Genomic DNA, 26,380 nt, shown 5'->3' on the forward strand with positions numbered 1-26,380 from the left:
AACCCTGGGTTATGTTGCGTAGGATTTCATTTTTAATTTACTTTGGTTTCGTTACTCAAAATGGTTCTGAAATTGTTGTTCTCATTAAAACTTACGATAAGAGATCTCGTCAAATACGTTTTGCAGGAACTACGCTGCAGGGTTTTTTTTGAGGCTGTATTAACGTAACTAATTATGGAAGCAGGGTTAGCGCTGTTTGGCTCACTGAAATCCTGCCTGCTTGCACCAGCAGCTGGGCTATGTTTTTTTGTCTTCTGAAACGTGGGAGCTGTTTTTAAGGCCCGGAAGTCAAGGGGGGCTGCGATCGTGAAGAACGCAAGGTTGGTTTTGCTCGCTGTCCCTCTGTTTCAAGGTGTAGTTGCTCTTTGTACCAGGCTGTTGAGTTGGAAACCATGACTTCCGATGAGTCACTTCAGTGCAGTTCTCTCACGAACGAGCTTGAGGGACTATTGCTGATGTTCTTTTCTCTTCCCTTCAGCTAGTGAATCGGCACTTGTATTCAGGAAGCGCGGACAGGACAGTGAAGTGCTGGTTAGTAGACACGGGGGAGCGAATCCAAACGTACAAGGCTCACAAACACAGCGTGAGCACTTTGAAATACCACGCTGGGATCTGTAAGTTGCCTTTCCTATGTTCAGCAATCCCCTGTCTCCTTTTTGATGTTTGTCTTTGATCACAGATTGTTAATGGACAATACTGTCATTTTCAAGGCTTGTGAAATTGTTGCTTTTTTCAACTCCAGCATGTTTTATGTTCGGTACCAAACTTTGCTGCTCTGCGCCATGCGGGAAGCTTAGATCTTCCCTTCATTTTCCACCCCCCTCTTCTGGCAAATGAAGAGGCAGTTGTTACATTTCTGTTACCAAGGGAAGTGGCCTAATCCTGAGCTGTCTGTGGGTTGTTTGCATAGCCGTGGTTTAGCGTCGCTGGTCTGATGTCTGTCAGCCTGCTTCTGCTGCGTACTCAGGGTATGGCTACGCAGCCCCGTGCCTGCCTCTGCTACCTTGTAGGTACTGTGTGATGGACTGTCCTGTGCAGGATCACGTCTCAGATTCTTTCTAACGGCTAGGCTTCTGCTTCAGACTCTGACCATCTCCCAGACTCATTTTCACAAGTCCTTTTCCCTTTACCTGTCCTCTTTCATGTATTTCTCCCCCAAACCACCTTTCTGCAGTAGCCAAGTGTTGCTTGCCTTGCTAATGCCCGGGACTCAGTTCCCCTACTTTCAGTAGTCCCGTTAATAGTGGTGTATCTACATAACTATTATTATGGTTAATAATAAATAAACCTGTTATTAACATAACTGTACGTAACAACAACAGCAACTACTATTGTTGACATAACAGTATTTTCTGACCATGAAACTCCCTCTTTAAGTCCCCTCTTGGCTGGCTTTCCTTCTGCAAGTCATCTCTCCATTTCTGGTTTTGGGTTGCAAGACTGCACCTCTGTTTTTATCAGCCTGAACCTCTCTCTGTGTCAACCTGGTCTTACCCTGCCACTGATGTTAGACCTGACGTGCCTTCCTTTGCTTCCCCAACAAACACTCCTCCCTCGCAGGGTAACCGGGGCGGCAACGCCTGTCTTCAGCTTATCTAGCAATTGGCAACGCTTCTCTGATTGCCGTGTCTGCACTGCAGCTAAGCAGCGAGCGTGTGACGCCAAACGAGTGGCTGGGGAATGGGCCTCGATCTTTCTTTTGGCAGACAGGAGTGTGATGGTGATGAATGGCTGACAGGTGCGAAGGGTGCACATCAGAAGAGCCGTACCTGCACAGGGAGGTGGCAGTTTAGTGGCAGCTGCCTAGCACCAGGCCTGACATGGCTGACTGACCACATTTATAACCTAGTGACTGAATTGATTTCTTAATTATGTGTGTCCACACCCATAGGTAGATTTTGATTTTAATTGGGAAGCCTTTTTTGGTCTTCCTTTCATTAGCCCCACAGCACTAGTTTTCTCCATTTAAAATAGTTAATTATTTCAGCTCTCCTTGCCTGTATTGCAGAACTACCCAACTCTCCCCTACCTGCAGGTTGTCATTTCTGCTGATTGCAGCCTTTGCAGTTGGCTAGAAGGATGAACTGGAAGGGGGAAGGGTGTGAGCTTACACTGCACCCTGAAGTTGTTACTGCTCAGAGATGCAGGCAGGTGGGGCAGGGGAAGTGAATTTTAACCCAGGATGAACACTGGCGAACAGAGTACTGATTATTTTGTGTGTGCGTGTTAGTGTTTTCCCCCTTCTAAATACAAAGATACAAGACGTTGAATTCATCGTGACTAGCCGAAGGCAGGATAACTGCGCTAAGCTGATGCTGGCCTGATCCAGTGAGGAATCCTCACGGCTGGGTGGGAGATGGAGAGACGGTCGTCTTCATTAATGAGACCTCCAGAGCTGCATTTTCTCAGTGTTGGTCCTGCTTTTCAAGCAGCCAGTACAGACTTGACCAGACTCTCTAAAACCATCATAAAGAAAGTTTAAGCTCAACCAAAAGTTTCATTATCTGATGCCACCCCCATCAGGTCTCTTCCCCCTCAGCCTACCACCCTGCCCCTGCCATACACGTACATTCTATTTCCGTAACGCTGGTTTTTTCCCCTTCAGCTGCAGGCAATATTGCTGCATTTAGTCAGGCCTGTGAAGAACATCCTGACAGTGTGATCACAGCATTCGCAGAGTTATTTAAGATCTCATTCTAAATCAAATGCAAAAATACTGAAAGTGTCAAACGGGGAGAATTCAATTGTTCCACTTGAAGGGTAGAAGAAATGTCATGGACCATATTAGGAACTCGTTTGAATAGAATTTAGATGCACTTTAATTCTTGGAAGAGGAAACTTCCTCTTAAGAATGAATTTATATACTATGATTGCTTGCGTTGTGGTAGTGCACCGGTCGCTTACTTACACAGTACCTGATAGTTTTGTTTCAGTTAGCATTCCAAAGACGTGTTCACTGGATACCAAGTGTTGGAGCTAGTGTGGCTAAAAATTCAGGCTGTTCACCTGGGACAGACCAGCCCTGTGTGTGTCCATTCTCTGTCTTTCAAAAATGCGGGGAAAATACCTCAATATAAGTGATGAGTGTTGTGGTTTATGTCACATTGCCGCCAGCACAAGAACATGGAAAGAATCTCAGCTGAGAAGTGGTAACTTTCTGTCAGAGGATCTTAATTGTGTGGCTTGCTAGCTGATCAGTACCCAAAGGCTTGTTGCTCCAGAGTTTACGGTGTAAATAAGAAAATAGAGTAGGAGAATGAGGGGAAAATAGGTGGGTGTGATTCCAGAATGGCTTTAGAGTGTACAGGGAGTCCAGACACATCTGAGAACTAAGCTTTAAATCACCAGAATGTGTTTCTAATGGCTTTCCTCAGCCTGTTGTGTAATTAATAGCGTGGGGATTATTAAAGCTGGTTCTCAATCTAATTTACTCAATGATACTACATCGGTTGGTTCTCTCCTACAGTATGTGCGCAGTCATTTAAAATTTAACGGGGTTTCTATCTTTCCATGTTGCAAAAACTCCAAGGGAACACTTAAAACCTGTTCTCCCTCCCAAGGGTCCATGGAATTTAAGTAAAAAGTGAGTTGTGGATTGTATGTGTTGTTTGTTGGTTTGATCACAGGTGGTAGACGTAAGGATGTATTTACACGCTAAATCTGGGTTGGATCAGCAGTTCTCCTTTGAAACTCAGAGGTGCAAAGAGACTCCCCAAAGGTAGAGCCACAGTTCAAAAGCCATAAAGGGCACCTGTCAAAAGCAAAGTCCTGACAGCGACAGCTAAAGTCAACCAACAGCTGCAGCGTGAAACCAGCTCTCAACTGGTTCCTACCCTGCAGGCCTGTAATAGCATTAAGTGATCTCCATTCACTGGGAGAAAAACCTGTTCCTTGTTCCCGGCCTCACGTCTTTGCAGAACGGGACTCGGTGCTTTTGCAGGCTTGTGTTGGCAATTGAATTTAGAGCGGCCCATTAAAAAAATGACATTGATTTTCCACATCCAGATGTTCCTTGAAGGTGTACCCAGCCTCCTGCTGTTTAATTTGAAGTTGAAAAGCTGATGGCCTGTTTGCTCCTCTCGTGTTGTAGTCCTGAATTTACTGCCATGGTTTCTTCACCTCTCTGGGAATCCAGTACCTGACTTCTCCCAAAAGATAAGGAATCTGTTGTCTTCAGGCACTGTAGTTCTCTAGAGATCTTCCCATGCTAGTGGCTTTTGCAAAGACACAAAATGCAGGGAGTAGTGAATATGTTGCTTTTCGCAGCTCTAAAATATTTATCTCTAGATAAACTCGAGGAGTTTGGGTTAAGTGAAGGAAAGTGAGCATTTATGAAGACAGTTTGTAACCTGAAAGCACACACCTCCGCCCCTTTTTTGGCCATATTGCAAAGTGTAAAATCTAAATACTCAGCACTGCCTTACAGTTTCCAGATGCAGCAGTTCTGGGTATCTCACCTGAAGATCCTGAAGTGCTGAGAAATGGGTCTTCGAATGTGTTAAGATATCCTTAACGGAACCTGATGAACAGCCAAAATCCCTGGTCATGCTTAATTTATTTCAACCCCGCCCTCTTGTAGCATGTGTACAGTTACGGCCCAAACCCTCAAATAATGCAGCACCATACTGCAACAGAGATCAGAGCCTGGGCCTCGAGTCACTTAAGGGCTCTGCTGCTTGCAGAGATCGGGAGCTACAGGATTTAGCTGCAGAAATCCACCTCATGGAAAGAATTTATCAAGCTGCTTCGCAAAGCTGCCTACATGGCACTCTCCTCCGAGGACAGATGATTTAATTCTGGTGTTTCAACAGAGACAGCCATACCTATTGACAGTAAGCTCGTGGTTGAAAATGAGGGGAAGGAAAGGGTATGTTTTAAGGACGTTTAGGCCAAATTCGTATTATGGGAGGCGGTAACGCTGTTACTGTGGGTTGCAGCTCCACTGTTTGGACGCTTCTCCTGCTCGAGGCAGCAAGTGATGAAGACACTGTAGTACTGAATGGAGACCTGGAAATAGTTATGGTAAAAGAAGTGGAAATCCTTAAAACCAGACCTGAGATGAATTGCCTGCTTAGAATTATTGAGGCATGTTTAGTCAGGGAAATAGACGTGGAAGAGAAGAGCAGAAATAGGTATCTGAAGTGTGCGTGGAGTGAGATGCTGATGGGTGTAGGAACTTCCATCTCAAAGCAGGCCGGTGTTTTGAAAAATACCAACGAGACAAGCACGTTGGGGTCAGTGAAATGGAAACTATCAGAACTTGCTGTAACCGGCAAGAGAATCAAGCCTAAAAACCTATGTCCTGCTCGTTAGGAACTAGTCTTAGATGCATTTTGAACGCGCGTGAACTGACCGTGCGTGGCAGCTGACATCCGGCCGTGTGCTTGCTGTGTTGCAGTGTTCACTGGAAGTGGTGATGCCTGTGCCAGAGCTTTCAATTCCAAGAGTGGCGTCCTGCAGAAGATCTTTCGAGGGCACAAGTTCATCATCAACTGCATCCAGGTCAGGAAGGGGTTTCTTTGCTGGGGAGACCTTATAGCACCTTCCAGTACCTGAAGGGGCTACAAGGAAGCTGGGGGGGACTTTTCCCAAGGGCCTGTAGTGACAGGACAAGGAGTAACGGGTTTAAACTGAGAGTGGGGAGGTTTAGATTGGATATCAGGAAGAAGTTCTTCATGGAGAGGGTGGTGAGGCACTGGGACAGGTTGCCCAGAGAAGCTGTGGATGCCCCATCCCTGGAAGCCTCATCCAGCCTGGCCTTGAACACTTCAGGGATGTTGATTAAGAACATCAGACACTATAGGTTTCCTGGCAGGCTGACAGTCAAACGAAGAAAGAGAGGAGATAAAATTCCTTTTGGAGCTGGTGCCAAGCACATAGGCTTGTGAAAACGGCTGTCTTGTATATTTTTCTGAATTAGCAGGTGGCTAGTGGGTCCTGAGTTGCAAGCTCCTGGGTACTGACCCACTGGTTGTGTAGCAGACGGTCACCTGGATGCAGCTGTATGAGAACCGGTATAACCGCCCCGGGCAGCTCTTCAGTGTTGAGAAGACCAAAGCCTGGCTTTGGGTTTGGTTGGTTTTTTAGTTTCAATTCATAGAATGGTTAGGGTTGGAAGGGACCTTAAAGATTCCAAGCGTACAGGGCAAAAAATCCTGGGAAGAGCGAGGACGGAGCAGTGCCGACTTCAGTGTGTTCTGAAGTACGTTACTGGGGGTAGGATGAGGGATGAGGGGGCTGTGGGTGTGCGGAGCTTCCTACCAACGCTGGGATGCTCATGGTCACAGCTCGCCTCCGGAGACGGCGAGCCCTGCGGCAGACAGACCGGCGCAGGAAGGGGAATACGATCAAGACTGAGGGCTTACTTCTGGGGCAGGGTGGGGACGACTGGAAACATTACCAACAGCAGCACGTGTTTCATTAAGGAAATGAAACTACAGGGGGTTAAATTACTGCCGGCTTGGAATAACACCACGTTTTGATGGAGAAACTGTACCTGTAACTTTCTGCAGAGGAAGAAGGGAAGTGAGAAGGAAAGCATTCCCAAACCCTCCCCGCCGCTGCCGATTCGGGTGCCTCGTTAAGCTTCAGCTTCAAAACCAGCACAGAAATTCCCAGCCACAGCCTACTCCGACACCGAGTTTAGCTCCCCGTTGCTTTTCCAGTGGGTTTAGGTTATAAATAACTCTCGCTGTTTACATTTTATGGCTCTGTGAAGTGGCTGAGAAACGAGTCCCGACTCGGTAATGCCTCATCCCACTTCAGCAGCTTCCGTGATAATTTATACTGGCTCTTGCAGCGAGCTTGCGGGCCTTGAGTGTTAGGACCGAGCTGCGTTCGCACTGTTTGACAGTTTGATTGTGCCCGTTCCAAGCTGTCCAGTTTGGTTTTAAACATGACCCTGTTGTTCCAGATCCACAACGAGTTGCTCTACACAGCTTCCCATGATGGCACGCTAAGGATCTGGGACATCCGGGGAATATGCAAGAGGAACAAGCGGCGTTTGAAGAAGGAGAGGTCTGCCCAGGGCAGGAGCTCTCAGAAGGGGAGTCTGTCTCGGCTCTTCAACAACAAAGTCGGCTGTATGGTACAGCAGGAAAACGGGGAACACGAGGCTGTTGAACTGATGTGACTGTCCGGAACAGCCTGGGACCAAAGCGGGACCTTTCGTCTTCTGCGCCACTGGGCCCGTGCGAACCAGAACTTGGAAAGAGATGGGAAACAGCTTTGCTTGAACCTCTTTTTCGGGAGCCAGGCTTCTCTGCGGCTGTCAGGTTGGGTGTCGTTGCTGCAGAGCGGAGCAGAACCAGGGTCAGGAGGGCCTGTGGCGTGGTGCAGCTCACGTACCCGTGTGCGCGTCGCAAGGAACTTCGCTTGTGGCTGCTTGTTTCATGCTCCCTCTGGCGCGGAGGCGCTGCACTTCAGCCCGTCCGGTATCCAAGGAGAATGGCTTGCTCCCGATGTGCGCCCGCTGTGAAGATGAAGGCCACCCTGCAGCACAGCTACCGGCTCACTTTTGACAGCCGGCCTTTGGGGCGGGACTTTGCCAACTAGGTACGGCTCAGCGGGAGTTTGAAGCAGACCGGACAAAGCTCCAGGAGGTTGGCAGGAGGACAGAAATTGATTTTGGATTTTTAATAAAACGTAAGCTAGAGAACAAGTTAAACCTCAGAGCTCTTGTGCCGAGGCCAGCTGTCTGCCAGGGCATGGCAGTTGTCCCCCTCCTGCCAGCCGAGCCTCAGACAAGCAGCCAAACTCGAGACCTTCTCCCAGTCTTTTTCCAGGTTCATCCCTCTGTGATAACCACTGAGCCATGACTAAACAAGGGTTCTTATATTTTTCTATTTGCAGATATAACTCTTTGTAGAACCAGTACAAAAAAACCATCTAACCACATGTTTTTATTTTTATGGCTTTATTTATTCTGTACTACAGCAAGATAAAACTGCTGTAATCCTCTTTTTAGAACGGATTAATAAACATGTGGCATCTACAGCCAGCTGACTGCCTAGTTCTTATTTTCTTCTCATTTAAAGGGGATTTGGCTGGCTGCAGCTGCACGGCAGTTAAGAACGGATGGAATATGGGAAACCGGAAGCATTCCTTGCCTTTCCCTCACTGCTGGGGCTGGAGCAAGGCACGCCCCAGAGCAGTCCTGCCTCTGGCCAGAGCTGTTTCCCTACGCAGGGGAAGGAGTAAGGAGCCATGAACCAAAGGCAGGCGAGGATGACGAGGAGCCACAAACACGCTGGCTCAGCGCTTGCCATGGTGACACCCCTACTCCAAGGCTGTAACACTGCGGGGTACCCCGCTTGCCGCTCCCATTAACTCTCACCTGGCAGGTTTCTGCATCTGGTAGGAAACAGCGTGTTAATTGCCCTAAATGCCTGCCAGGAGAGACTCCCTGGGGAGGTTATCTGACTTAATTCCGCTGTAAACCCCTTCGTCCCACCGTGGCAGCTTGGTACAGGCCCTGTGGGAAGTGTGAGAGGGTGGCTGCGGGGGGGATGGGCTTGCTCCACAGCTAATTGTAGTTGTATCTTGCTTACAAGGTCAGTGCTAAGTAGGAGAGGGACGGAGCCGCACAGATGGTCTGGGCTACACCTTTTGTTTAAAACTTTGCATGCAGTATGTTGGACACCAGAGCTTATTGTGCTACAGCAGCTGCACGTGGAATTAGCCAATGGATTTAATAGACACAGATCTCAAATAGTGGAATTAATGTCATTACCCCTTCTGCCTGTCACTAAACCTACAAGAGGGTCTTCAAATACGCAGTCAAAACTAACCTAAAACCCTCAGCCCGCGCCTCCTGCCCTGCTGATCCCTTAGAGCCGCAGACGGTTACCCAGGGGCAGCGCTGGGGCAGAATCACATCGCCAAGGAACGGCTCCTCTGACAGGCGCTGCATGTGACGATGCCAATTTTACCTTCCCCAAGGACAAACGTTCCCTTCTGAGGTTGTCGCTGCCAGTTTGCTGTGCAAGCCACTTCAAAGCCGAGAAACGTCACCTGTATGGCCCAGCGCTGCCTGCCTACGGGCTGGCGTAAGGTACCGCCAGCAGGCCTGGGAACTCCTCTGGCTGAGAAAGGGAATAAATTTGTGCTTTCCCACCTACTGCTTGTTAAAATTACATCCAGGACTAAGTATGTTTTCAATTTTAAATTCTTCTGCGTTTTGCCCAGTGGGTCCTCAGTGCTTTTCTCTAAAGAAACAGGATTCAGAGCTTCAGAGTGGTGGGGGTCGGAAGGGACCTCTAGAGATCATTGAGTCCAACCCCCCTGCTGGAGCAGGATCCCCTAGAGTAGATCGCACAGGAACAAGTCCAGGATGTAACAGTTGCTGGGGCTGTTCTTCCCAGGCAGAAGCTCGTATTCCTGGCTTTAGGGATGCTTTGACCCGCTGGGAGGAGACACAACCATACTGCTGCCAGGAAAAGAACCCCACTACCACAGCCAATGGAATCCACGGGCTGGAACCAAGCAGTCAGTTCGCAGGCCAAGGCCCTGCTCCCTCCAGTGCCACGCTCCCTCTAACAGGAGTTCGAGCCCTCATCTCCCTGCTGATCACCGCCGGGTATGGACGCGCTGTCACCAGCCAGGCGGCTGTCTGCCGGCGGGAGATCACGCCAGGTCCCCTCGTCCCACAGCTCCAGCACCGCGCCCGGAGCAGGCGGGACACGAGCTCCCTCTACCGCGAGACTGAAGCGCTGGAAAGCGAACGAACCGTTGTTGGAACAGCCCAGGGGCGAGGAGTGCTTAGGCGTCGGGACAGGATGTCACAACGCACGACCCCCCAAAGCATTGCTCCAGAATGCGGAACCTGGGAGTAGCTACCCAGAGAGCCCCTGCCCCTCCTTTTGGCAGGGGCAGATGAGCGAAACGCTCGCCCTCCTCCCCAAACCCACCCGTCTTGAGCCACACGTCCCATGGGGTTCAGAGAAGCCGCCCGGGGAAGTGACGATTTCGTTACCACAGGCACGTACACCGCCGCCCAGGCCACCGGGGTCTGCCAGGACGCGGCCCCACCGAGCGCAGAACTCACCCAGAGCAGCGGCAGCGTTGCCTTTATTGCCCGCAGCGCCCGCGGGACGTGACAAGCGGAACAGAGCACGGCTCCGCGCACAGCACGTACAGCAGCGTCGCTTGGAATCTTCCAGAAGAGAGCCGTCTGCCCGCTGGCGCCTCTAGAACCTCACGAGCCAAGTCTGATTTATAAACTCACGGGGCTTAAAGCTGGTGTTTTAGAATGGTATAGAAACGCTTCTTTACTTGAATACTAAGTGAATTAACTTATCTCACAATAAAAATATAGGTTAGTTCTATTAAGTTTTCTTCTGAAAATAAACGTTTCTATTTTTCTGCTATGACAATAAATTACAATGTATCACAAATGTAGGCTTTAAACAGATTTATAAATAAGCAGGAATTAAGTGTTCCACCTACAGTTGGACTGAATTCAAGGCATTTAGTAAGAGAGAAGCTGAAGGTGCGTTTATAATCCAAACCCAATTTCTCACGGTAAATACGTGTAACCCAAGTAGATATAATGGGATTTAATGCTGTGGGACTTGTATATAGGATAAGTATTCATGAATGATCTGTTCCTCTTCCTCCAGCGTTAAATCCAGATAATCCTCTTCATGTTCAGGAATATCCTCTAGGATTTCATTGACTGCGTCAGTCTCCATGTCTTCATCCGTGGGCGAACTAGAAGAACCTTCCAGTAAAGGGAAGCAGCAGTGAATTCACCTCTGGAAGCAGCGGGTACGTGCCCTCTTTCACCAGCACGACCGCAAGCCCGTTACTGTAAGACCACCTCGGCTACAACTGCTCCGCAACGGGTGGTGCGGGATGGCGATCCTGCCTGGGAAAAGCTGTAGGAAAGCCTGCAGCTGTACGACAGGGATCACCGCAGCTCTGACAAACAACGGGAGAGCAGATATGCAAGTCTCCTCTTTGCTAAAGGGCGAGCGTCAGTTACAGCTCTGCCATGTAAGGGACACAAGGAAGGAGTGTGCGGTCAAAGCACCCGACTGTACGGCACAGATCTGGAACAGACTCCTAGCAGTCAGAACCCAGGCGTCAGCAAACCAAAACCTGCGCCTCATCTCCTCGGTGACAAGGTGACCTGCTTAGGGGACAAGGGAAGGGCTGTGGGTGGTGTCTGCCTGGACTTTCGTAAAGCCTTTGACACTTTCCCACAGCATTCTCCTGGAGAAACTGTCTGCTCATGGCTTGGATGGGTGTAATCTTTGCTGGGTAAAAACTGGCTGGATGGCCAGGCCCAAAGAGGTGGGAGCTGCTGTCTTCTCCCAGGTGACAAGCAACAGGACAAGAGGAAACGGCTTCATGTTGCACTAGGAAAAGTTTAGATTGGATACTAGGAAAAATATTCCTCATGGAAAGGGCTGTCAGGCATTGGAAGGGGCTGCCCAGGGAGGTGGTGGAGTCACCATCCCTGAAGGGATCCGAGACAGTGGACGAGGTTAGGGACACGGCATCAGCAGTGTGATGTTGACGGTTGGGCCTAATCTTAAAGGTCTCTTCCAACTGAAAAGATCCTATGAAAACATCATTGTCAGTGGCAGGTCCTAGGAACATCCTCCAGGAACTCAGTACTCGCTCTCTGCGAGAGCACAAGCAGGGAGAGGTTGGTTTTGGAAGAGAACTGGTGTGAGTGAGTTCAATGGGAGAAGCTACGTTTGCCTGTGGGCTAGAGAGGGCCACGTGTTCCTCACCGGGAAAGGAAGGCACAGACACCCGAGGCCTCCAGCCTCGTGTGCCAAAGCCACAGCCCACTCAGCAGGCATTTCCTTGTAGCCCTTCCCAGGAAACCTCTGAAGGTTATCCCTCTCTTTGGGCTGTATCCATGCCTACAGCTGATACGTGTCCCTTAGCGTTCTGTACGTGGCTGTCACTGCCTGCAGGGGCTGTAGCCTACCTGGGGTAAGGGCTGCCTGACCTGTAACTGTGTTACTAATGACAGCAGTCTGGGCATTCCTCAAGGCCCTCTACCAGTGTTTAAAGCAGAAATCAATCATTTTGTACAGAAGCCAGAACACCCTTCCCCTGTGCTCTTCTCTCTGCGTGCAACATTCCTTACCTGCTGACTCTGTAGGCGAGTCGTTGTACGAAGCCGATTCTTCTGATGGACTGGACCCTTCTGGAGACAGCTGCAGTGATGCGGGAAGAACTCCCCCATAATGAGCAAGGGTTTGGGAAGCTAAGTGGATGTTGCCTTTAAAGACCTTTAAAGCTTGCTCTGCCGACTCACGGCTGAAACCCATGTACATCAGCTACAGGAGGGGAGGAAAAAGAAAACAAATCAGGGTAAATTCAAGCTCATCCAGCAGCGGGGTCTGACAGGAATCTGACTGCATCGGGCAGTCATTCCTCTTGCAGAGCAAAGCACTGCATGCCAGGAATTCCAGGACACTGACTCTGGTTTACTGGAACAGTTCACAACAGGGCAGTGACCTATTAAAGGAATGGGGATGTGGAGCAGAACCAAGAGCCTCTGGTTTAATAACAGACCAATTGTTTTTCCGTTTTTCAAAGAGAAACTTCAAAGCACTCCAGCGTGTCAGGAGTGCGCATCTGCAGTTTACCTTTCTAGGCAGCAGTCTTGCCCATCTGACGTAATTACATAGCCACAAGAACTACTGAGGAGCTTTTTGGGCATTCCAGGTCTGTTCAGAGACTTGCGATAGCGCATCAGAGTGCACACACCTCCCTCTGCACCCGTGTGTGACAGGTGGGTGTCATGGGCATGAAGTACATGCAAATTACATTTAGCCTGCGTGTGACTTTACCATAAACAGCAGAGGCCAGACAGTGTAAGTGTGACAGCTTGAGTGACACGGGTCAGGGCTGAGAGGGTTGGGCTTGTCCAGCCTGGAGAAGAGAAGGCTCCGGGGAGACCTTATAACACCTTCCAGTACCTGAAGGGGCTACAAGGAAGCTGGGGGGGACTTTTTACAAGGGCCTGTAGTGACAGGACAAGGGTAACGGGGTTAAATTGAAAGTGGGGAGGCTTAGATTAGATATCAGGACAAGTTCTTCACGGAGAGGGTGGTGAGGCACTGGAACAGGTTGCCCAGAGAAGCTGTGGATGCCCCATCCCTGGATGTCTCCAAGGCCAGGCTGGATGAGGCTTGGAGCAACCTGGTCTAGTGGAAGGTGTCCCTGCCCATGGCAGGAGGGTTGGAACTAGATGATCTTTAAGGTCCCTTCCAACACAAACCAGTCTGTGATTCTGTGAGTCACTACCACAGAACTGTCTGGGTATTTGAAAATGTCTTTTTTAGGCTTGTTTCTTTGAAAGTCCAAGTCTGGTATTTAGAAGATTTTTTTGGTATTAATGTTAGGGCAACCGTAATTAGCTTTGTTTTTACTTGGTAAATCTATTGTTAAAAGTACTTTCTCAGCTGGACTGAGAGTTACAATGGAGCAGGAAAAATAAGAGATAAAGAAAAAGGCATGTTGAAGTGTCTTTGTATCGTAGTATACTTCAGATGTACTTAGTTAATTAACTCAATATTTATACAGCTTTGTTTAAGGAAGATCTGGTGTGTTTGAAGGCGTAATTCAGAAATGAGACAACCAACTCTTACGAAAGAAAAAAGGTCTAACTTACTTGATCAATACTTTCCTGGGAAACCTGAAACTGGTCTATGGCCACAGGATCATCATCATTATCTTCCAACAGCAACTCAGGATTGTCAAGGATAAACTGTAGTAAAACAGAGAGGGATCAGAACAGAACAAGAGAGCAATAATGGGCCTCAGCACGGGTATGGATTTAGCCCAGTAGCTGACAGAAGCAAACCTCAGCCAACTGGAATGATACCTCATTCGTCAGGTCAGGAAGTGGCAGTTCAGTCATTACAGCTCGGAAAAGGTAGCTACGAACCAATGAATATAGACTACAGAAAACAAGAATCCGCTAAACAATTAAGCAGCCCATTTTCTTTGTACGAAAGTATTACTCCTGAACATCACTTACCTTAAAGGCTTGGTCCAGGTTTCCTTGTGTATTTCGGAGAGCTACCTGAGCAGCTCTCTCCGAATAGCCCATACTTTTCAAGGTATTTATGTCTTCTAGTTGCTGCCTTCTTTTAGCTCTCTCCTCCCTCCGTATCTGTGCCTTTTCCTGCAAGAACACATCCATTACAACACTAACTGTGCATGGGAATGCTTCAGCTTTCCCCTGTGCGTTCAGGGTTTCTTGAGTTTAATTCTTGACTTGAATCTCTTGAGGAAAAGGGGGTTGTGGTGGGGTGTTTTTTTTGTTTTGTTTTTTTTTTTTTTTTTAAAACACAGACTCTGCTGCCAGACACTCGTTACTAAATAAAGTTGCATTTCCATGAGCTAGCGCTCATGGAAAAGGTGGAGCAGAGTACTTCCGCTCTGCAGCGCCTGCGGTCGTTACTAAATAAAGTTGCATTTCCATGAGCTAGCGCTCATGGAAAAGGTGGAGCAGAGTACTTCCGCTCTGCAGCGCCTGCGGATCGGATCTGATGCTATCACAGCTATTACAGGCCCTGTGTGGTAAGTGATAAACCCATTTGGCAGATGGGCCTGGAGACAAGACTTGCCAAGGACATACTGTCAGAACTGGGCATGTAGCCAAGCAGTTCTGTTCAGCCCTTCTCTCAGCCATTGGACTTTCCCGGTCACATTTCACTGCCTGACGTCTGGAAGTGCCACCTCAGCTTACCAAAAGTAACTTCAGGCACTTAAGACCTGGACAACACTGTCTTTGCTTTAGCACAAAAGAACTTGGATCTTCCAAGTCCAGAGCTATCACACGGCGTAGCCTGATGGTTACCCTCATAGCACTTTATGGTGCAGCCTCCTGTCCTTCAGATTAGCCAAGCTCAGGAGTGGCAGCTTGATTGTTCCGTTCCCATACAGAGCACTGCTGAGTATCAAACACTGGTGCAAAGTCTTCCTGTGTGCCTCTGTGGTACAACCACAGGTCTCTGGCGCTCTCATCCCATCTGTTTCGGGCAAAGGCTTCCCTTCTTGCATTAAGTTTTGATTTCAAGCTTGTAGCAACAGATGTCAAGCTGTTAGTTATGCTAACGGTGCCACAGGATAATCAAAGTCCTTAACTGAGCACCATGTTGCCCCAGTCACACAAAACACGATCTCATGGACACCCCAACTAATCTGACCCTTGATTTAGTACTCTGACTGCACCATACCTCTCTCCTGTTGGTGATGAGATTGGCAGCATGCTCCACGTTCCCATGGCATGCTCGCAAGGCAAGGCGAGCTTCCTGTTCCGAGAATCCCAGGAGCGACAGGCGATCAACTTTATCAGGATCGATGGACAGCTCTTCATATAAACGAGATGCCTGTATATGGAAAGAACAAAACCAGTACTACTCACAGCGCCGCAAACAAAAAAAAGCACATCTCCCCATTTTTCTGAGTAAGCAACGAGCAGGGAGAAGGTGCAAGACAGAGCCCAAACACAGGAGCTAGTGTGAACCACCTGGAAGTTCTACCTGATGGTCTCTTACCTTCTGAATATACTCAGCAGCCTCCTTTTCTCTGCCACTGTGATAGTGTCCTATCCCTTGAAGGAGGTAAAGCCGCAGAAATAAAACCTTCTCACGACCATAGCTTCCCTAAAGAATTGTTTGAACAAGGGGTGAGCACGTGGGTAGAAGCACATGGTAGAACACCAATTAGTTATCAATGAAACACTTTACACATTTGAAGACGACACAGTCACTAACATCCTACCCCATCCTTGGCCGTCTTCAGTGCCAGGCTGGATGAGGCTTTGAGCAACCTCGTCTAGTGGAAGGTGTCCCTGCCCATGGCAGGGGGGTTGGAACTATATGGTCTTTTAAGGTCTCCAACCCAAACCAGTCTATGATTCTATAACATGTGACACTTGGCGTGTAGACGAAGTGTCACAACTAACACACTGATGTCTGTGCATGTAGCCACGTTTGCTGTGACCTTTTTGTCGGGCCCCATGCTCACTATGCTGACAATTACACAACTAGATTACAGGCTAAGGAGGCATGAAAAAACTTCTACAAGTCAGTCTTGTAATACCTGAACAATAAGTGGATACACATAGAAAAAAGCCACCCTATTTAAATCAAAACCAGCGTACTTTGATATCGATGAGCCTTTCATGGTTCTCCCCATAGCACCTCTGGAAGCATCTACGTGCTGTGGACAGCTTCTTCTCTGCATCATCCAGGCAGTCCAGCTGCTCCAGGCGGAAGTAGCACCACACTATATCCAGCTGCAGCACCGCGTAATTATCAACAGTGTTCAGCAGTTCTGTGCTGCACTCACTGGAAAATAAAACAACTACTTGGGTTTTTTTTTCATGGGAGGATGTTTAATTTCCCCCACCCACACACTTTTTACCACTACTGAAACATGCTACAGGTATGCACACTCACAGGTTTGAGAAACGCTTCCTTTCTGGGATAGCAAACTGGTGTCAGCGGAACTTAAAGCACTGACCTCCCATCATATTCATTAATACACAGGACACCAACGATAATACTACATCTCAAAGACTTAGAGTAGTCACAACTCCTTTTGTCACTATTCAAGAAAGCCTCTCTGTAAAAGCAAAATGGAATTAAACGCTGTGGAATCTTTGAGAGGACGGAGAAACTGTTTTCCTCAGTCCATGTGAACATGCCGAGTCCTACGCCAGTCTCTGTGGACGTGCATACAGATGAGTAACAGATGGGGACAGTGTTACTTTTGGGGATCTCAAGAGAGCAATTTAGGGTTCTGACTGCTGCAAGGAAAGCATTTACCTTCAGAAACACTGGTACAGTTACTGGCCTCAGCTCTGCTCCACCTTTTACAGGAAATTACTGCTTCACAGGAGCAATTGCCGACCAGCGTCCGTAACTGTCTCTCAAGCTAATGCAGTTTACAGCCGAGCACACGAATACTGACAGCTTCTGTTTCTGCTGATATGAAACATTAGCCTGCCCAGTGGCAGTATCTGTTTCAGCTGTTCGACATGACTCCACCTGTCAGTGCATGTCTGAGCCTTTGCCTGCTGCTTCCCATCCGCAGAGGGGTATGAAGCAGCCCCCACCAAAACCGGCCCTGTTTACATGCACAGGTAGAGCTCATGCTGTTCCTCCATTTGGTTGTCAGTAAAGGAAAGGGAGACACAAGGACTCAAAAAGAGGTTCTTACCAGAAGTGTTTATCAGCATCCAACAAGTACGGCAGTGCTATTTCATACTCTTTCTTCTTCATCAGCGCTCTGCCCTTCTCATGATAACCCATTGCCAGGACAAGTGCCTAGAAAAACAGATTGAGACTGACTTTTTTTTTTTTTTTGTACTTCCCCAAATCACTTCTGTAACTGCAGAAATACCTAGGTAATCCATTAGAGCCCTTGTTCTTCCTAGAAGAGTATCATGGATATCAGTTGTTTGCTCACATTTGCAAATATTGGATATTGTCCAATTAAAAGCAATCAACAATGTTACTGACACATGAAACGTTGCACCAGGTTTATTTTACTTTAAGAACGCAACCCTAGATAGATTTTCAGTGACCAGTGATAAAAAGCTAAGCATTTTTCTGGCTACTACACTTCCTAACAGCACCAAATTTGTTTTGCTTTGCTATCACAATTATCTTGTAAAACACAACGATTCACCTCCTGCAAGAACTCAGAACTGAAAATTAAATTTTGGATGTGGCAGGAAAATACTCCAGTTCCTGCAGAATGACAAATGGAAATATAAATAATATTTCTGTGGAGAAACAGCCTGCAATATTTCTTCTCACCCGTGTTCAATACTGATGAAATCTTATGCACTTGAACATTTGATGCTTTGGGTGAGTTACTACTTTCAGCACTTCATCAGAACAGCACGCATTGTGAGAATAGACCATAGTTATTCCGGTCAGCTAGAAACTTCCAGATGATGCAGAAAGTATGCCTCACATGAGGCTAGGGCAGCAGTTAGCACATGTTGAGGCCTCTTAATTTCTTCCCCAGGTCTGTATTTTTGTTTGTTTGATTGTTACTGGGTTTAAGTCCAACTATTTGTAAATACTTTTCTTTACTTTCAGAAAATCTGGCAATCTTAAGAGATGGTATCTATCACTCACTATTCATAGAATCATCACAGAATGGTTTGGGTTGGAAGGGACCATAAAGACCATCCAGTTCCAACCCCCTGCCATGGGCAGGGACACCTTCCACTAGACCAGGTTGCTCCAAGCCACATCCAGCCTGGCCTTGAACACTTCCAGGGATGGGGCATCCACAGCTTCTGTAGGCAACCTGTTCCAGTGCCTCACCACCCTCTCAGTGAAGAGCTTCTTCCTGGTATGTAATGTTAACCTCCCCACTTTCAATTTAAACCCGTTACCCCTTGTCCTGTCACTACAGGCCCTTGTAAAAAGTCCCCTCCCAGCTTCCCTGTAGGCCCTTCAGGTACTAAAAGATGCTATAAGGTCTCCCCGGAGTCTTCTTCTCCAAGCTATTCTTCCACTTCAGCAGCCAACATCAGGTATGTTACTCCCACTGTAATTCAGGGCATGCATCATTCGTTGAACAGTGAGCAGATTTAAATTTGAGAGGAGTTGCAGTGCAAAAGATCTCAAAACTATTTAAAACGAGTCTGATTTTGAGAATCTCATCAGCTTTCCAACTAAGACTGAGGCCTAATGAACAAGTTCTTTCATGTCATTCTAGGGCACTCAAAATGTAAAACAGGTGCTAGGATACAACAAAGTTAAAGCTCACCTTAAAACAACAAAAAAAAGAGATACAGACCACACAGGGGTCAGTGCCAGATCAGACCTGCAACTAGATCAGCAATCAGATCTGTCTGCAGATGACAACTATTTCCAGCTGTAGAGTTCTAATCCAATTTTACTTCAAAATTATTTCTATTAAACATCTAATGCACCCATAATTACACCCCAAAAAAAGTCGGACTGTATTTCAATCCCATAATTGAAGTGATTCACAAATCAAGCTTTAAAAAGCCATGTTAGCAGCTCAGTAAGTTACTTTTACCTACTTTTTTAGCTTGAGGAGGAATTTCGATTGACCTTCCAGTCTGATTAGCTATATCTAGATATGGAACAGAATCCGGATCCAAGTATTCCTCTGTAAGATATGGAAAAGCAGTTTAGATTGCAAGTACCACCTTCAGAGTAACTCTGCTGTCCTGTGATTATGCCAGTAAGTAAGTACATCATTAAACAAAACAGCAAACAAAAGAATCAGAATTACACATAAAGGCTGCATGGGTGTTTTGTTGGAGATGCCTACCCACAGTGGCCCTGACTGGTCAAACATGAGGAACTTCTAGAAAGGTCACTAAGGAAAAGGCATTGTTCATCCAGAAATTTAGATACAACACTGAAAGTCACATGAATTGCAAAGAAGTTTTTGCGAAGACGTAACATCTACATTTTACATGCTGTAACATCTGTGATTTGTCAAATAAAGCAGAGAATATAGAAAACCCGTAACTGAGCACAGTTGATAAAACCACAAAAAAACACAGCTCAGTATCTTCCTTCCCTCACATCTTTAATGCTTAGAACAAACCATCAATTTCAGTTTACTTCCATCTGATTTAAAATTAAAAGATGCTTTTCTTGTAAACAAAAGAGAGTTAAGCAGGAGTTTGCTGAAATTAAAGGCTTCTGCCCTGCAATTTTTCCTCAGATGAAACAAAAGGGTGGTTAAATCCTTTCCGCTTCACACAGCACGGTCTGCCTGTGAGGCCAGTACAGACTCCGCTCTAGAGTGTAACTGACAGGTAGAGGTAAATACCTTAAAGAGGCCCTTTACAGGATTCAAGGGCTGGGGTCTAAAGTACGCTTTAAGTCCATAAAAGGCAACACTTTTCATTTGCTCCAAATAGGATATTATAGTAAAAAACCAGGCTGTCACTGTCACTAAAATCAGCTTTGTTCGGTTATTTTTGCATGTGGCAGCGTTTCATTATGTACCCGGTTTCACAGGTTTTTTGTTTGTGGATTTTGGAAACAGTAAAATACCGCTGTTGAACAATGCAATTCACAAACACACCCTCACTTTGAAAAATTATTACTGTTAGATCGAGTATATCGCTTAAACTTGATTCACAGCTGCCAGCAATCATCATGAAATGCAGTGATTTCAGTGTAACAGCCGCGTTACAGAGAAGAATGACAAGCGAGCTGTTCTGCACACTGAAACCATGGTTACGCGCAGCCGTATCGGAGGGAAACTAAAGTGTTTAATGACTTACAAAACATTTTTCCACTGTGCTTATGTCTACAATAAATTTAAAGCCTGTTCTCAAAAGCCAGTCCCTTAACTGTCAAGTGTCCGTTAAATAATTGATCCATATTATACCCTCCCCAGTGCCAACCGTTTTCTAGCATTCTAGTTGCGTAAGAAGAGTTGGAGTAGAAGACGAAGTTTTAATCAACTTAAAATCCACTTTTTCAAGTAGACAGAAACCTAGAAAAGCAAAAACTGAAATCCAGCCACAGTTAGAGGCACCCTCCTACGTTGAAAGTCCACTGATAAGGTAATTCTTGACACACAAGAATTAATGAACACCCATCTCCCCCCACACCACACAAAAAAACCCTCAACAACACAACTTACCTCTCTCTGCTAGAATTTCCAAACCTTTCTTGGTTCTTTGCATCTTGTCGCTTATTTCTTTTTCTTTCTTGCACTGTAGTTCTTCTTCCTGAACTTTTCTTTTAGTTTCCTCATCACTCTGTTCCAGCTGAAGCACCATCACTTTTGCATTGTGCGTTACACCCTGGTCTTCAAGGGTTTTGCCTGCAAAATAAAGTGTGCTGAATACAATCCAAATACTCTATTTATAAATAAAAAGACCTTTTTACATTGTATTGTATTTGGGGAGGGGAGAAACCCCCAAACACACACCCCACGCACAAACAAAACCACCTAAACAGCCCCTTGCCTTACTCATACTGTACTGAAGGACTACAGCAATTGCTAGACTCAAGAAATCAATCAAAACCCCTGCCAATTACTGACATATTCAGCAGAAAGTCAGAAATTAGAATCGGATTTGCATCTTAAAAGTGCTTTTTAAATGACAGATATGTTTCTTTGGTTGCTTTATCAAAACATTCAAATATATGATTGTTTCCATTTCAGTTAATTGCTCTTCAGGCAAAAAAACTGAACGACAACATGTCCAGATCCTCCAGTAATTGTACAGAGGAACCGGGAACTGAATCCAAGCTCCTATTGTCAAGTCCACGGCTCTAATTCTGACCTATTCTAAGGGAAATAAATAGGTCAGATGCTTAGGCCATGAGTAAAGAGAACGCTATTGTCACCACTTCCCATGACATGTCTGACACATTGAACCCATGTAAAACACTACAAACAAGTTTTTGAAAATGCTGTTACCCAATATGGTCTGTGAAGAAACGTACGGTTTCTCTTAAATATGCATTGTCAGTGTTTTGACACCTGAAAATAGGAATCCCAACATTTATTACGCTAATTCTATCTAAGAACTTTGATCATTATTTACTACATTTCTTGTAGAGCAGAACCTGACAAATGTAATTGCTATTCCTTGGGAATTTCTGCAACTAGAGTTGCAAGAGATTTTTCTTCTGCTAAACAGTAAACTAGAAGGTTATCGTAAGTATACTCAACTAGAGATACATACCCAGGTCAAGCTGCTTCTTATTTATGATTATTTTGATCGCATTTTCTGTTAATGCATGTTCCTGTGCTATCCTGTAAAATAATTTCATCCGTGAATATAACTTTGTAAGGCTATAGAATGTTTCTGTTAGAACAGCAGTAAAACCTTAAAAATTGTTATGCTCGTAACCGGCTTAAAATGTTTGCTATGAGAAGCTGCTCTAAGTAAAATAAAAATCAGAAAGCTTTGTATATCATGAAGTTTGGTGTACAGAAAGGGAAAAGGTAAAACAGACAGAAAAGATGAAATTATTAGGCTTAGAAGCACAAAAGGAAGAGAAGCTAATGTTTGCTGTTCAGATTGGGAATACTGATCACTAGTGCCTTCTCAGGGACTTGCTGGGAATTTACACTGAACTCTCTTCTTCCACAGTTACAACTTTCCTGTTTTCTCTGTTATACTGCAGTTTCTTACACGAAGAAGTGCCCTACGGGGACACTGCACATCCTGTTCAGACACACCGAACAAACATACATGCTAAGAAAAAGCCTAATGGAACAGGTAGTGCACCGTTGGTGGCTTTTTCAGTAATGTACGAGAGTACGCTCGCTCACTTGAGAGGAACCAAGGGTGAGTACACTTACTGTGATCTGAGCTCCTTCCCTGTGATGAACAGGTTAGTTTCCAGGGGGATTTTTCCGCTCTGTAATAATTATGTTGGGCGGGAGAAAGGAGGAAGGAAAGAAAAAAGCATGATAAAAAGACACTTTGGACATTTTCTTAATTTTTACAACAACTATCACTTCTTTTTCAAATAATAATCATGTTAACAGGATTACAGTCAGGCATGCCTACTAGTAGTTTCCAGGCAGGGAGTCTTGTACTTGCTACACAGTGCTAAAAACAAACATTCTAACAGCAGAAGATTCAGAATTAGATAAATCTAAATTCAGAACCCAACAATTTAAACTGACTAATCTAATTACGCGCTTCCAATCTTAACTCTGCTTCGTAATTATGCCACTCACCTGTGACTGGCTAAGTTATGATTAATTCCTATTAGTGTCTCTGGTCCCAGATTAGATAAACAGGCATTTTTAATTAATTAATTCCCCTATGCCCAGTAGCACTGTAAAGAAGAATTATGAAACTGTTTGCTTGTTTGAACCGCATGGCAATCACTTAACACCCTCTATCCTTTAACCCATCACATTCTCTGGAAATTACTTTTCAGTATAGGACAGAGAACAATTATGACTGTAGTGTGGTTTTGCAGGTATTCAGTAAAAAGAGAAAGGGGCACCCCTTAATAAACAAGTTCTCTTTCACTGTTATCAGGGTGGATGAAGACATACAGCCCTGGGGAAGACATTGCTCCTGAAGAAGATCAAACCCAGGATGTGACTGGAGACAGTCACTTGTGCTCCCTAGAGACTGTTTTAAGGGGGAAATATTCCGAGTTGAGAGGCTTCGTGTTAGTAAGAACCAAACCAAGGGCCTACTCTCTGTCCTGTGACCAACCAGCACAACACACTTCACAACCACAGGGCTGAATCCTCTCGACACTGATTTAATTAGGTTCCCATCATTATTCTGGGATATTTTATGTGTAAAACTAGACATTGAAGCCTGGTTTTAAAAGGGCAAGACTTAATTCAGTCGTAACTTTGTGAAGCTTTTAGGAGCCTGACTAAGAGCACAAATGAATACCATCACAACAGAAAATCCTGCTTCTCCTTTCCAAGCTCAAACACTGTACATACCTATTTTAAAGTAAGTTGAGTTAGCTGCCTGGGCTGGAATAGCGACACAAGGATAATGTCATCACTGCCACATGCCACGGTTAAAAGCTAACAGAGTTCTTTTCAATGTCAGCAGCAATAAGTTCAAGTTGCATATTGCCCTTAGAATTGGGTTTGTTTTGTTTGTATGTTTGTTTTTTTTTTTTAATTAAAGCTGGCATTTAAACAAAACCTGTGGTGATACAGTGATGTTCATATGCTACCTCAACTTTAGGTATTCCACAGCTGAAAAATACATCTGCTCTTTACTGCTCATATGAACAGTTACATCAGAAGGAATCAAACTGAACTAGACAGACTTAAATCTAATTTACTCTTCTTGATGGAAAGATAATTTCTCATTTTCTCCCCTTTAGGATTAATTACTGATCTCCCAATATTGTAATCCTTTGCCATGATATTCCCACATATGCAGGTACATTTCAGTTTCCCAGATATCTGTGTTAGGTACAGAAGGTACGGGGGCAGTTATCTCTTACTAAACACCTGAAAAGGTTGAAGAAGTGAAAATATTTGCATTAGATACACATCTAGAACTCAAAATGCCATCAAAGTAAAGCTGCTTCTCCTGACTTCTCTGCAATATCACTTACTTTTCTACGAGGCAGATATATATCAAGTCTTGCAATCCCAGTCACTTTAAAATTTTCATTTCCTGTTCCACGCTCAATTGCTTTGCACCGTATTTCTTCAAGCATATGCTCTGTATCGTTCTCATTGATATTCAGCTTGGATGAATATTTTTGTACAAGCTCCTGAGAAAAAAGCAAGAAAAACTGGGAAAGTGCACCAGCAGTATGACATGGAAGATGCAGGACATCAACTCAGAGACAATATTTACCTTCATCTCTTTCCCAGCTTCTTTTTTTTCATTTGTATATGGTAGTTTCCACAGCTGAATTTTGTCCTCTCTCAAGCAGCTTGTCAGCTTTGCTATTAAATACTTCTTTTGTGCCATTCTTTTAAAACAAAAGCACAAATGGAAGGGAAAAAGAAAGAAAAAGAATCAATCTTAGTATTTCCTGTACTAAGATAGTGTATTTTTTTCAAGAAGTCTAAGTGACACTTCAGAACTCTGCAAAAAGTTCAGCATAAAATGCGTTCCATGCCTTTTGGTGGGGAGGGCAACTTGAGTCCCAACTAGCCCCAAAAAAAAAAAGCAAAGGGGGTGAAACTATGGATTGGAGTAGGGATAAACCTTGCTTTGGGCCTTGCCATTTCAATTCAAATTAAACCCGAGCTGGAATTGCAGAAGGCAGCGAATCATCAAAATCCATGATGCAATTCTTCTGCCCTACCCTGGACAGGGTTGCTCTATCCACTCCCCCCACTAAAACATGTCTTTGCTGTACCTCTGCCTTCCTGCTCCTCCCTCTTCCCCACTCTGACAGCCCTTCTACACCAGTGGACGTCTGAACATGAATTATTGCTCTCTTTAGGAGGCCAGAAGTGTCAGGAGGGGAACGTCCCAGAACCACAACCTCCACCACAAGAAGACCATAAATGTACTGGTTACCTTACCTTAAAGCCCAGCTTTAGCTAACTACTCAGAATCTCTGGACACTGCAAAGACAATAGTCGCTTCTAAAGAGGAGTCAGAATGATTAACTGAGCGAGTGGATGGTTTAACAATCCCTCCTGCCTGATGGCTATAACCTGCATAGTGTCTGCCCAAACCAGGAGAGACAACCATGCACTCCTTTTCTTGCTGGGATGATGATGATGATGTTATTTTAGGGCCGAAGCAAAACATAGCACTTACAGAGCACGTTTGTCGCTTTCTGCTGTGTATTAAAGACGACATCAAAGTTACTAACCTAGCCTTCCCCCTTTTCCAAAACATGCCAGGTAGTTCACATGAACAACCAGTAACCACCACTTTCCCACTTTTAGGTTATGCTGAAGAACTTCTTATAGCTGTAATTCTACTTAACATTAAGACACTATGCAGGTAACCATGGCTTTGGGGCACCCAGATAAAGTCTGAAGTTGCAACCTATGCTCAAGATTATGACCTGTAAATACAACTGGCCTTTACAGACTGGTCATTCATTTTTTTGTCAATGCTATTTTACAGTTTTGTAAGTTTGTGATTTCTTACTAAACTGTTATAACATAAAAACACCACTGCATTCTCCAATTAAACTTAATCTTTCCAACCCTCTATTAAAAAAAAAAAGGAATTCTGCTTTCACAAATACAAAAAGTATCATTCTACATGTAATACTTCTATCATTTACCATAAATTCCTATTTCACCGTAACCAGATCACGAGAGAATCCTCAAAGATACGACTCACTTTTCCTGTCAGCCAACACCACAAGTGCTCCTGACACTTTCACTTTCACTAAGAGTTTAAAGGGCCTTTCACAAAACAAATTTGAGTAAACAGGCAGGGCTATTTCCCAAGGGCCATTCTGAACGCAAGACTGAACTTCTGGAACTAAAACATCATCCTCTAAAGCCAGTTAGTTTTATATAAGACATAAAAAAGATACAGAAATAAGGTTCAAAAGCCACATTTTTGAAGGAACTTGATTCCGAGAGTGGTTTGCTAATGAAGCAGCACATGCTCCTTCCTGAAGGAGGAAAGCTACCTGGTGCAGCGACGACACATCCATGCTAAAGGAGGGGTAAGAGACTGGAGCAGCATCATGTGCCAAAAACCCCACGAGCCCAACGAAGGCCTGGAATCCAACCCCTGCCAGGCCCAGCCCGGGCTGTCCTAAGGCCTCCTCACGTGCCCATCCAGCCTCTCCCCTACCACGGCCGCAACGAGAGCACAAGTCACCGGTGACACCGGGGGATTTTAAGCAGCGCCACAGGGCCGCCGGCCTTCCTCGGCACCTTCAGCGCAGGGCGGCCGGGGAGCGCTTGGCCCCCACCCCGGAGCCCGCCATGGCGG

General features: G+C 45.6%; 2 protein-coding genes across 2 annotated transcripts; one reads left to right on the forward strand and one right to left on the reverse strand.

Annotated features, from left to right (window-relative positions):
* Positions 1–478: 478 nt before the first annotated feature.
* Positions 479–7,132, forward strand: LOC104507166 (WD repeat-containing protein 86-like; the record flags this gene model as incomplete). Its single annotated transcript, XM_010148359.1, has 3 exons — positions 479–614; positions 5,399–5,502; positions 6,914–7,132. Coding segments are annotated over 3 exons (459 nt in total), but the record flags the coding sequence as incomplete, so codon positions are not given.
* Positions 7,133–10,066: 2,934 nt separating this feature from the next.
* On the reverse strand, positions 10,067–24,436 carry NUB1 (negative regulator of ubiquitin-like proteins 1). Its single transcript, XM_010148360.1, has 14 exons — positions 24,317–24,436; positions 24,069–24,230; positions 22,318–22,376; positions 21,695–21,765; positions 20,641–20,823; positions 19,052–19,140; positions 17,203–17,309; positions 16,142–16,328; positions 15,534–15,641; positions 15,213–15,365; positions 14,009–14,155; positions 13,640–13,735; positions 12,107–12,299; positions 10,067–10,720 (listed from the first exon to the last, which is right to left on the reverse strand). Exons 1-14 carry the CDS (start codon positions 24,431–24,433, stop codon positions 10,557–10,559), a joined length of 1,836 nt encoding a protein of 611 aa, XP_010146662.1. The 5' UTR covers positions 24,434–24,436; the 3' UTR covers positions 10,067–10,556.
* Between the last annotated feature and the right edge of the window lie 1,944 nt (positions 24,437–26,380).

Source organism: Eurypyga helias, unplaced genomic scaffold (assembly GCF_000690775.1).
Source record: "Eurypyga helias isolate BGI_N326 unplaced genomic scaffold, ASM69077v1 scaffold46583, whole genome shotgun sequence".
Lineage (NCBI taxonomy): Eukaryota > Metazoa > Chordata > Aves > Eurypygiformes > Eurypygidae > Eurypyga > Eurypyga helias.